At 50.2% G+C, this 12,023-nt stretch overlaps 1 protein-coding gene across 6 annotated transcripts in view; it reads left to right on the top strand.

Moving 5' to 3' along the window:
* The window catches only part of MYH10 (myosin heavy chain 10), a 118,776-nt gene that overhangs the window by 84,018 nt on the left and 22,735 nt on the right, over positions 1 to 12,023 (top strand). For all 6 annotated transcript variants that reach the window (XM_064495243.1, XM_031467645.2, XM_064495244.1 and 3 more), the window contains 9 exons: positions 3,943 to 4,136; positions 4,227 to 4,348; positions 5,778 to 5,847; positions 5,936 to 6,096; positions 6,882 to 6,990; positions 7,102 to 7,233; positions 8,053 to 8,259; positions 10,568 to 10,705; positions 11,178 to 11,301. In XM_064495243.1, coding sequence (XP_064351313.1) covers positions 3,943 to 4,136; positions 4,227 to 4,348; positions 5,778 to 5,847; positions 5,936 to 6,096; positions 6,882 to 6,990; positions 7,102 to 7,233; positions 8,053 to 8,259; positions 10,568 to 10,705; positions 11,178 to 11,301 — 1,257 coding nt within the window. The remainder of the gene's footprint in view (positions 1 to 3,942; positions 4,137 to 4,226; positions 4,349 to 5,777; positions 5,848 to 5,935; positions 6,097 to 6,881; positions 6,991 to 7,101; positions 7,234 to 8,052; positions 8,260 to 10,567; positions 10,706 to 11,177; positions 11,302 to 12,023) is intronic.

Raw genomic sequence — 12,023 nt, 5'->3', positions numbered from 1 at the left:
GCCCGGGACTGCATTGCCAGGCGGCTGTCACGCTCTGTGGGGGAGCCGCCCTTGCTGGGAGAGAGCTGCAGGCCAAGGTGGCTGAATCCCCGCCAAGCCAGCGTGGCAGTCCTTCTCTTTTGTTGTGGCTGTGACTTGTCCTTGTGGTTAATTTTGTGTTCATTCAGTGGATATTTGTTAAAAGAATTACTGTGTGCCAGGGGCCAAACTGGGCCCAGCACTGGGCGGTGGGGAAGGCAGAAGAAATGGTCTGAGCCAGTGATCAGAGGGGTCATATCCAGGCACACCAGGGGTCAGCTCCTGGGACCCAGTGTGCGAGATGCTGGAGCGATGTCCCCCAGAAGCCCAGCCCAGTGGGCAGGTACGCGGAACAGAGCAGAGGTGTCCCAGGGCCTGGCTGGCGTAATGTGAAGCCTAGAGGAGGGAGTGGCCTGTTCAGACTGGAGGCAGAGTGGACACTGGAGCCTAGAAAGAGGTGGCAGGTAAAGGAGCGGAGATTTAAGAGCCATGATGAGTTTGCCAGGATGGCTACAAGGGGGTTGGGGACTGGTGGAGACCAAAGGATGGAGACTTGAGGGCGTGGTGTGTTTGGGAAAATGTAGCTGGTTTGTAGAGTTGGAGCCAAGGCCCATGCAGGAAGGGAGCATGGGAGGTCCCTTCACTGAGCTCTTGCCTGCTTTCCAGGCACCTCGGTTCTGTGAGGTCAGTCACAGTGGCTCCATTTCACAGAGGAACAAACCGAGGCTTGGAGAAGTTGGGTAACTTGACCCAAGATCACACAGCTCTTGGGCGGCAGGTGTTTCTGACTCTGAGTGGAGTTCTTCCCTGGGCTGCTCTGTGGACCGTGTCCTACGTGCTGTAGGAGAGAAGGAAGGATTTGAAGTCGAGGAGCAAATATCTCGCTTTGTTTTAGAAATGCCTGACACTGAGACCACAGGTGTGACTGGGCAGAGCCGCGTGGCCACGGGGGTGGAGGGAGCAGTGGGGTGGGAAGGCCGGAGAAAGGGACCGGTTAGGATCCTGGTAAGAAGTTAGAGCCCAGGCTAGGGCGGCGGAGAGGGGGCCGGGTGGAGGCTTCTGGAAGTTTGGCTTGAGCCAATTCCCAGTTTCTGGCTTGAGTAACCAGCGGCCACCTGTGCACGGGAAATACGGGAGGAGGGATGGGGTAGATGTCCCCTGTTTAGACATTGATCTCAGCCCCTGGCTCCTGGCCCCCCTCGTCCTCCTCATCAGCTCTTCCTCCCCAGCTCCCCGGCCGACCCCACACCCTCACCTGTTTTCATTCACCCTTCAGGCGGCTCATCCAGTCCCGTGACTTTAGTACTGTCTGCAGGTTGACAACTCCCAAATATTCCTTTTCTCCCCCAGACCTCTCTTCCCAGCAGCGGACTGGAATGTTCAGCCATCCACTTGGCAGCTCACCTCCACCACAGTGTCTCACGGGCACCCAGACTTAGACAGAGCTTGGATCTGTCTTCCTACCCACAGAACCCACTCCCCTTCCCATCCTCCCAGGGGCACCACAAGCCACTCCCCTGCTCAAGCTGGAATCCTAGGAGTTATTCCTGACATGTCCCTCGGCCTGATTTTCCATGTCGGGTTAATCATAAGAGCAAGCCGATCCTCCCACCAACACATCGGGACTCTCCCTTCTCTGTCCATCTCCTGTGATCTCACAAGTTCAGGCCTCCATCATCTCTCTCAGAGCCTGGGCTACAACATCGGTCACCCCTCATCCCCCCGCTCCCCCCAGTCCATTCTCTAGAGCAGCCAGTATGCGGGTCTGTCCCCTCCTTACCCACCGTGCCTCCCTGGCACCAGCTTCTCCACTTATTCCTGCCCCTGGTCCTTCACACGCACTGTTCCCACTGGCTCATTCTTACCCTTCAGGCACTAAATGTAATTTCCCCAGAGAGATCTCGAACCGCCCATCTTTCTCATAGCATCTTGTTCTTTTCTTTCGATGCATTTCTCACTGTTTGTAATTGTGAATGTATCTAACGTTTTACATCATTTATTTGCTAATGTATGTGTATCAAGCATGTTATAGGCCAGACAGCATGCTAGGTTCGAGGGAGGTGATACTGAGTAAAAGCACATGTGATAGCCACTTAGCGAGACTGTGTGGAAGGCAGGCCGAGGCAGCGCTGTGACGTCTGGGTGGGAAGGAGAAGGTGGGTGCTTGGTGACTGGTGCTGGGTCAGGTATAGGAAGGAATCACAGGTGAGATCAGTCAGGATGAGACTGGGGCTCGAGAAAGGCAAAGGTCAAGGGATGTTTGCCTGCCCTTGTGTGCTGCCTCATTCTAGAAAGGATCTCAGGTGAATGAGTTTGGACCCCTAGTGAGCATAGCATCATGATGTACAGGGAAGCAGCAGAGACGTCACCAAGGTGGGGCAGCAGTTCGAGAGGTAGATGGAGGTCCAGGGGAAGGTGGGGTTCGTGGTCCACGGAGAAGCCAGGAGTGGAAAGTTTGAGAATGCTGCTGTGACAGTCAACAGGCATATGGCCCAGGGTCAAGTTCAGTCTGCACCAGACCTGAATATCTCCTGAGTCTATCGGGCAAGGGGAGGAGAGCGGCCTGGAAGCCAGTTGGCTGCAGGAGGAAAAGTCAGTGGGAAGGACCAGGCATGGCAAGTGTGAGAACTGCTCTAGAAAGAGTTCATTGTCATGGCATGTGCAGGGGTGGGCTTGGTGCTTTTTTTTCTGCTGGAGCAGGTGGAGAGGACAGATTGAAGGCACAGGAAAGAATGGTGGTCTCTAGGTGATGCTAGGTAGACCCAGAGCATAGCTTTGCCCTGAACCCCTGAGTCTGGCGGCTTCAGAGGAGAAAGTGCAGGGGGTGTGCAGGCAGGAGCCTGGGCCTCCGCCCCTGTTGTCCACCCTCCTCCCAGCCCCCACCTGCGTAACTGAACAGACAGCCTCCTCACCTCCTGGTTCCTCTTCCACAGAAACTTCGCTGCAAACTGAGAATTGGAATGAAGAGTGAGGTTCTGCTGACAAAGCACTTCACACGGTGCCCGGTCCCCACGTCTTCCCGCCCTGGGGAACAACAAGAGAAACGGGGGGGGGGGGGCTGCTAGTGTGGAAGGGGCGTTAATAGGGGTAGTTCAGTTGATATTTTGATTTTTTTTTAATATTTCAGTTATGTGTTTCCTTCATTTATCATTTTTTTTGAAAAATGAGAGCATATTATGCCCCAAATGTTTTGCCAGCGGCGGGTGCGCCGGCCGGGTCTGTGTGGACAGTGGGAAGTCTCAGCTCCTCTAATGACAGCGTAGCGTCTGAGAAGTCGAACCATCATTGAGCTCAGCCTAGGCAGCCTTCCGATTTTGTGTCCTCCCCTGTCATAAGGGGTGCTGGCGCTTCGAGGAGAGAGCTGAAGTCGACTGATCCCTAAAATCCTGAGCTGACGTAATCTGATCTTCCTGCATTTGTTCCTGAAACTCAGAAAGCTCTTCTCATTGGAAATTCAGTGGCTAATACGAGATGACTCTGGTCCTGATCACTGCGCATAATCTTTACGTGGATTTGCTTTGTCAGGTCGTGTATTTTCATTGTATCCTTAGAAGCCATTTCTGATTTTGAGACTTGTCACAGGGTCAGTTTGTGTATCAATAATGCCAGCCGTGACCTTTCATTTACCAACAACTGTGTATGTAACAGGCAGGCGTTGTCAGACAGTGAGCTCCTGGCACTAGCGCAGCAGGAGGCGTCTGCTGGTGCGTGGTGTGCGGGGTCCGCACTGCGGTCCCCCTGCCCCACAGTGTGCGGCTGTTAGCTCCACGGCTTGCGCGGTGTCCGGTGCGCTGGCTGCCTGAGCGGTGCGGCATCTCCCGCCATCTGTCCCACAAGCTTGTGCTGCTGCACTGTCACTGTCTTCCCTGCCCGGCTGCCGGCTGAGGTCCGGCTCATTTCCCTTTCCTTTCTTCTTCCCACCAGTGGACCGGATCGTGGGGCTGGATCAAGTCACGGGGATGACCGAGACAGCTTTCGGCTCCGCGTACAAGACCAAGAAGGGCATGTTTCGGACCGTTGGGCAGCTCTATAAAGAGTCTCTCACCAAGCTGATGGCCACCCTGCGGAACACCAACCCTAACTTCGTGCGCTGCATCATCCCCAACCACGAGAAGCGGGTGCGTGTTCAGCAAAGTGGGTACTGGTACGAGGCCGCCCCCGGCCAGGCGTCAGAGGTGAGGCTCTAAAACTGTCGTTTGCCCAGTCAGGCTGGGAAGCTGGACCCCCACCTGGTGCTGGATCAGCTCCGCTGTAACGGCGTCCTGGAGGGCATCAGAATCTGTCGCCAGGGATTCCCCAACCGGATTGTTTTCCAGGAATTCCGACAGAGGTATTGCTCCCTTTGTATCTTTTTTCTGAATGTATCAAAGCTTGTCTGAAGATGAATCACGCAGTGAGATAATGAGGGGAGGTTTTTTCCTGTTCCCTGGATAGTTTTTCTTTTCACACAGGAAAGGGAGCGTCACTCTGACCCCTGCTGTCGGTCAGGACTGTTGAGCGCCTGCCTTACAGAGGCCGAGCGCTGCCGGCCGCGGTAGGTGATCAGACGGTCCCAGGCCCTGAGGCAGATGTGAGAAAACACTGAACACTGAGAACTTACTCATTCAGACAGTTCTAACTGGGATTTAAACATAATTATTTTTTAAACTGATTTTTTAAAATGAATGAATAATACATGTTCCTTATAGGGAAAATTTTAAAATACATAAAAAGTAAATAGAAATTATTCAGATGTGACTTCTGAAAGCACTTTGGGGGGTTTCTTTCCATCTTTTGTCAGTGACTGTATCTCTGTACCTGTGTGTACATGTGTGTTTTCCCCTGTGTGTACACAGTCCTTCTAAAATAGAGCAGGGAATAGGATAGATTGAAAAAGAAGAATTGAGAAAGAAACGAGAAGGAGAAGATCAGTGCGTACAGAAGTGGGTGAAAACACGGTGGTCATTTTAAAAGTCTGCTGTGTAATTTCCTGTGACAGTTGGTCTGGTTTGCCTCTTTCCCCTTGGAAGTCAGGTTTCCAAGTAGGACAGCATCTGTTGTCCCGTAAAACAAGCTACAGGTGGGACCCAGCCTAATAGCTGTTCCAGTCCTTCTAGCTTTTGGGGGGACACCCATGCTGTGGCCTCATTGTGTGGTGAACTCGCCTTTTGTATTAACAGGAGAAAAGAGAACGTAACTGGCATTCAGAATACAGAGCTGGCCGGTGTAGCCAGGATTCGTCTTTTAATACAGCCACTGTCTTTGTGCTAAAACTTACCTTACTCTGCACACAGCAGAGTGCGCAGGGGCCAAGTGTGCAGCTCGGTGGCCACGTGGACGCCCCGCCCCGTGGTGTCTGGCGTCACCCTGAGACTAATGTTCCAAACAGGGGCCTCTGAGCGTTGCTGTAGCAGCTTCACTCTTGTCCAGTGAGGCCTGCGGGTTGACAGTGACTTCACAAGGCCAGATTCTCCTTGCGTCTTAAGGATGTGGATATTTTGTGGGAAGTAAAGGAAAACAAAAGGTTTGATTCTTCTCTGCCACAACTTCTTAAACCTGGTCTCTGACCTGGGAGAATTAACCACATTTTCATTTTGCTGCTGCTTTTAAGAAATAGAAACTAGATCCGCAGAAAACCTCAGATTATCAGATGGTTATTTTTCTACTCTTAATTTGACAGTAGCCTATCACATTATTGCCTCTTAGAGAAAGCAGAACTCCTAGTAGGTACATGCTTCCACGAATTTTTACAAAAGGCTTGTTGGCCACTTCTTTTACAGGTATGAGATCCTAACTCCAAACGCCATCCCTAAAGGTTTTATGGACGGCAAACAGGCTTGTGAACGAATGGTAAGCTTTTCTTGGTTTTTCTGGTTTGAGAGTTGTCAATACAATCATTTCTGTAGCAAAAATAATGAATAGACTCTTTCTCTCTTAGATCCGGGCTTTAGAACTGGACCCAAACTTGTACAGAATCGGACAGAGCAAGATCTTTTTCAGAGCTGGAGTTCTGGCCCACTTAGAGGAAGAAAGAGATTTAAAAATTACCGATATCATTATCTTCTTCCAGGCTGTTTGCCGAGGCTACCTAGCCAGAAAGTAAGTGGGAAATGGTGAATTAAGTGCTCAGAGTGTGTGCTGGCACCGAGAATGTTTTGTGCTAGAAACACGAGTGTGCGTGAGGTGTGAGGCCCCTGTCCTGTGGATTCTGATGGGACTGATGGCCAAGTAAGCAGACACATGTTCCCCATCAGGACACAGCAGGGGACCAAGGCAGATGACAGGGGCTGGGGTCCCACTTCCACGTGGTTCCTCAGGGAGGGCTTCTCTGAGCCGGAACCTCAAGGATGAGAAGGTGCTGGCGCCCCGAACAGCAGAGAGAGCTCTGCAGCCAGGGGACCACAGCAGTGGTTCTGGAAAGTGACGCCATCCATATGTCTGGAGCACGGTGGGAGGGCGAGTCAGGTGGGAAGAGAGGCTCGAGAGACGGGCCCCTGGCAGGTGTTAGAAGTTCAGGTGAGCAGCACTGAGGGGCAGTCCGGACACTGCGGTCACCTGGCTGCCTCGTGCAGAGCAGTCAGGTGGCCCAGGTGGGAAGTTGAGTGATGCCGTGGAAATGGCGGTACCTGGGCCCAGGGTGGTGGTGGAGACTGAGAGGGTGGCAGCGGGATCTGAGGTGGGGACGTCTGGGGCAGCATCTGTGAACAAAGTGCGGGTCCCGTGACAGATGCTGGAGGTCGGCTGAGCGGCCCCGCAATCTGGTGGGGACTGGGTGGGGGCAGCCCACTTGGAGGCATCATCCCGCCTGTCTGGGGAGTCTGCAACGACAATGGCTCTCCAAACACGGTTTCCTTTAATAGTGAGTTTTCCCTGCTCTCCTTCAGGGCCTTTGCCAAGAAGCAGCAGCAGCTGAGCGCCCTGAAGGTGCTGCAGCGGAACTGCGCCGCCTACCTGAAGCTGCGGCACTGGCAGTGGTGGCGCGTCTTCACCAAGGTGGGCTCCCAGCTTGCCCCGGACGGACGCGGACGGAAGGACGGACAGCGCAGGGGACCAGGAGGCGCTGCGGGGGTGGGATGCGACGCTCACTGTTCGCTGTCGTCGTAGGTGAAGCCACTCCTACAGGTCACTCGCCAGGAGGAGGAACTGCAGGCCAAAGATGAAGAGCTCCTGAAGGTGAAGGAGAAGCAGACGAAGGTGGAAGGAGAGCTGGAGGAGATGGAGCGGAAGCACCAGCAGGTACGGCCCTGAGCTCCTGCCGGCGCCCGGGATGGGAGCCTGGCCAGTCAGTTACTAGTGAACTTCATCTTGTTTCTCATGGGTTTGCCCCTGTCCCAGTGCGGCCACTTGAGAAGAGAGGTAGCAGACTCATCACGCCAGGCCCTGGGGTTTGGGTAAACTGAGTCAGCCTGTCCTCTTGCGCTTGAGGGACACACAGATGGTCACATTTGCTGTCAGGTGTGTTTCACGCCTGTTTTCAGTGAGATTCTCAGCATTGCCCCCTTCCTGTGACTGCTCACCGGGAAATAGAGAAAAGTAAAAGGATGAGATGGCGCAAGGCCCCCCACCTGCCCCTTCTCCAGCGGCGGTGGTCTCGAGTCCGTGTCCCTCCCCCAGGAGGCTCTGCTTCGTGGGCAAAGTGGAGACCCAGGGAATGTCTGTAGGTGACAGTGACAGGATGGAAATGTTCAAGGCCAAAAGATTAACCACAACGGCCAAGAGTACCACTGGATACCAATGTCCCCATGAGCTTTAGATCCGATGAACTTTACAGATTTGAGTAATATTTCAAATGTTCTTTGGTCCTTTTGTGAAATACCTTAATAGTAAGAACAGGAGTTCTTAAAATAGCATGAATTTACCATGTATTACTCAGAATAACTTGAGACGGCAGAAACGACCAAAAGTGTTTCCATCCAGCTGATTCTGCTGGAGCTGAGGACACATTTGAAAGTTGTGCCGGTGACGCTACCTGTTTTTAACTCTGGGTTCCTGGTGACGGTCCCGCGTGTGTGAGCGCGGGCACGCTGCAGCACGGGTCCCCTACTGTGGTTGCAGCTGCTGGAAGAGAAGAACATCCTGGCGGAGCAGCTGCAGGCAGAGACCGAGCTGTTTGCTGAAGCAGAAGAGATGAGGGCAAGACTTGCTGCCAAAAAGCAGGAGTTAGAAGAGATTCTCCACGACTTGGAGTCTCGGGTTGAAGAAGAAGAAGAAAGAAACCAAATCCTCCAAAATGAAAAGAAGAAAATGCAAGCACATATTCAGGTATCTACTGGAGTCTCCATTTAGTGTTATATTGGGGTTTTCCAAGTGGATCTGTTGAGTAAAGCTGTCGGTTTGGATTCTTGTGTCCACTGAGGTGCAAAAGGAGCCTAAGTAAGCAGTCCCCCCCTTAAAAGAGGACCATCATTCGAAGCACACGTGTAATAGATTTCCTTCAAAAGTAGATTCATTATTTTGAATTGGAGTCTTTTTTTATGTTTTGATGTGGCATCTTCTAAGATGCCAAGTGATTCAGAGTGGAAACATCCCAGGGTCTGTAGCATCCTGTGGGGACTGAATTTGTTCTTTGTCATCACTAATTCCACTGCTCACTCCATTCGTGGGGCATCTCGAGGTGGTTTGGTTCGTAAGAAGTGCTCAGCACGGACACTGCATGTGCTCACTTCAGTGATGATGATGTTCTACTCATACGGGGTAAGGACACCCAGAGTCGTCATCTGTCTCACTACGCTTTTTTTTAATACTCCACATTTTACCTTCACATGAAATGCTTGCATTACCGTACTCTTTAGAAAACAAACATTTTCATAAGAACAGGCTTTGTTTTGTTTTGTGAGGTTTTTTTTTTTGGTTTTTTTTTTTTTTTTTTGGCTTGTTTTGATTTTCAGTGCTTTTTATCTTCATACCCGTTACTGGAAACTTTTTTCTTTAGCTTAATTTATTTTTTTATTATTAAAGTATAGTCAGTTTACAGTGTTACCAATTTTGGGTAGACAGCATGATAGTTCAGTCATACACATGCATAAATGTATTCGTTTTCATATTCTTTTTCATTATAGGTTATTACAAGATACTGAATATAGTTCCCTGTTTGGAATCTTAAACTCCTAGTTTTTTGCACTATCATCTTAATTTATTAGCTCCTTTTGTGACATGCAAATTCATTCAAACACATTATAAAAATATGTATGGTAAAGTTCTTACTACATGTTGATTCTTTTTTCTCTTGTGATGTGTCAGGCTCTGTACTAACCCCATGGCCCTTGGGCAAACCCACCGTTGTTACTGGTCCCTTGTCCTTTTCTTTTTTTTTCTTTTTTTTAACCTGTGAGGCTTTCGGGGATTTCTGATCTATACTGTTTTCAACGAAAGCTACTAGAGCTGTCTTTGGTTTTTATTTTGTTTTTAATATTAATTTCCTGATGACAACATTGAATGATTTTCATAGAATACCTAGAAAGTACAAAGTAGCACTGAACAGTCTCCTCCCACCTGTCACCCCCATTGTCCTTGTTATTTTAATTTTTCTGCTTGTATGTATGAACCTTATTTGGATTCAGACAAACAAGTGTATTTTTAAATGGGCCTCATCTTTTAAAGAGAGAGCCTGAAGGTTTTACAGATGAAATGTGATGTCCAGGGGGATTTGCTTCAAAATAACCCAAGGGGAGAAGGGGGGCGTCTAGAGGAAGTGACATTGGCTGTGAGTCGATGCTCGTCAAGCTTGGGTTGGTGCGTCTGCCAGTGCCTCGTGCTTCTCTTTGTATGTATGTGTGTTTGAAGTTTCCCACAGTAAAAAGTTAGTATTTCCAAAGGTTTCATTTCAGAGTCAACCATGATAAATTATATAGCCAGTTACCCTTGGAAGCTTCTTAAGCTGACCCTACAGTGGTTTGTACGTACAACTGTGTCGTCTAATGCATATGTTGATGAGACACAGTGCTGTAGGGCGTGAAATAAAGAGAAGCACCAAATAGTTAAACTATGAGCAAGCGCTGGAATCCCGCCCCGTCGGTGGCGCGCTCCGAGCTGGGACGGCCCTCCCCACCGCCCTGTGCTGTCTCCACTGTGGCGTCTCTGTCCTCGCTCTCCTCTTTTGGCCAAATATACTTAGTAGAATTCAAATAAATTAAGTATGTGTTTGATGCAGTTCTGTGATTATTCTATAATACGGATTTTAATTACTACGTTATTCCATTTTACACCAACTTTTAATTACCAGGACTCCTTTGTAGTATGTTCATAGTTCCTCAGTGTGAAAGGCTTTACTCTACATTCTTTTATAACTATGTCACATCTGTGCCTTTTCCTGACATTGCTGGTTTAAACGGAATGCTCTTTCATAGCTGCTGCATTTTGCCTTTTGGCTTCCAGAGGGACTGGCCGCTGTGCACTCAGCCTACGGTGGGGACATGTGTCTGTTTCACATAACTGCATTTTGTATTTTTAAAAATATCCTTGCCATACTGAAAATCAAAAATTGGTATTTCATTTGAACACGCGTTGCCTGATTGTCGGCGCAGGTAGATTTTATAGAGGGTGAGGGCTGACTGCGTGCTCTCTTCACAAGGACCTGGAGGAGCAGCTGGACGAGGAGGAGGGGGCTCGCCAGAAACTGCAGCTGGAAAAGGTGACGGCCGAGGCGAAAATCAAGAAGATGGAAGAGGAGATCCTGCTTCTCGAGGACCAGAACTCCAAATTTATCAAAGTAAGAGAGTCTTTCCACTGAAAAGCTGATTTCAGAATGTGGAAAATACTTGGGTTGAAAATACTCTGCTTCAAACAGGAAATTCTCAAGGAGAGTTCGGGTTCTTTTGAGTCTCTAGAGACCAATAGTCCACATAGACTTCTAAAGACAGAACCTGTTTAACTTTTAAAACCAGCCGAATCTCCTCATAACTCCTTAGACGGTCTGACCTGCACGTCAGGTGCACATCGGTCACTCACTGCTGACTGGTTCCCGGCCGCGCATCCCTTCACTTGGCACGAGCTGCGGGACTGCAGGCCAGGTGGCCCAGCCAGGCTCTGGGGTCGTCCCCGCCACCAGTGAGCCTCCCGTGCCTGCCTGTTTGGAATACACGATCTGCTGGGGAGACCGAGCCAGCCTCGCTTGTTTTCTGAGTGATGGCGAACCCGCTGCTGCTCGGAATGCCTTCTCTGAAGCCCTTTCTTCTGTTCAGGAAAAGAAACTCCTGGAGGACCGCATCGCTGAGTGTTCCTCTCAGCTGGCTGAAGAGGAAGAAAAGGCAAAAAACTTGGCCAAAATCAGGAACAAGCAAGAAGTGATGATCTCGGATTTAGAAGGTGAGTGTTTGGGGTTAGAGAAGTTGAGGACTAGGACGTGAGTCTTTAGACTTTGCTTGAATCAGAACGTGCAGTAATAGGAGATGTACAGGGTGCCTGCTCGTCAGTTTGGGTTCAGCTGAGAAAATAGGTCTCTTACATGGTCCCGTTGTTTCCCTAGTCACCTAGTGTTCATGATGGAATGGCACTAAATCATCTTTTAAACTTTCACTTATTCTAAAGTTGGGTCTTGTGGTAAAATACATCGCCCTTCGGTGGGCTAAATTAAGTTTGGGCTGTACGGGCCGTTGAAGTTGTGTGTGTTTAATCTGAACACTGCACTAAGGTGCCTGCGTGTCCCTCACAAAGGGACAGGAGAATCTGTGCAGGGTACCAGCGCCTCACTCCAGTGGCTCAAGTCATGTCAGGAAATGGTAGGATTTTTGCAAAACGAATCATTGCCTTCTACAAAAGAAGAGGCTGGAGGTTGGGAAGAGCACAGAAAGCCTTTCTTCGACCCGAAGCTGGAGGCAGGTGTGGACACTGGAGGAGGGAAGAGCGTGGCTCTGAACGTGGCTCTTGAGCTCCTCTATGTAATGGGGAGGAAATGGGTGGTTTTCAGAAGGACGTTTAGGAAGTGCTGTCCTATTGTGTAGTATAGACAGGAGAAGGGCCAGGAGGGGAGTCTTCCCGCATGAGGTTCCTGCCCGTAGACGGTTCCCCCGCACAGGGCACAGAGAGCA

Source organism: Camelus dromedarius, chromosome 16 (genome assembly GCF_036321535.1).
Source record: "Camelus dromedarius isolate mCamDro1 chromosome 16, mCamDro1.pat, whole genome shotgun sequence".
Classification (NCBI taxonomy): Eukaryota; Metazoa; Chordata; class Mammalia; order Artiodactyla; family Camelidae; genus Camelus; species Camelus dromedarius.
This window is presented reverse-complemented; position numbering and strand designations above follow the sequence as displayed.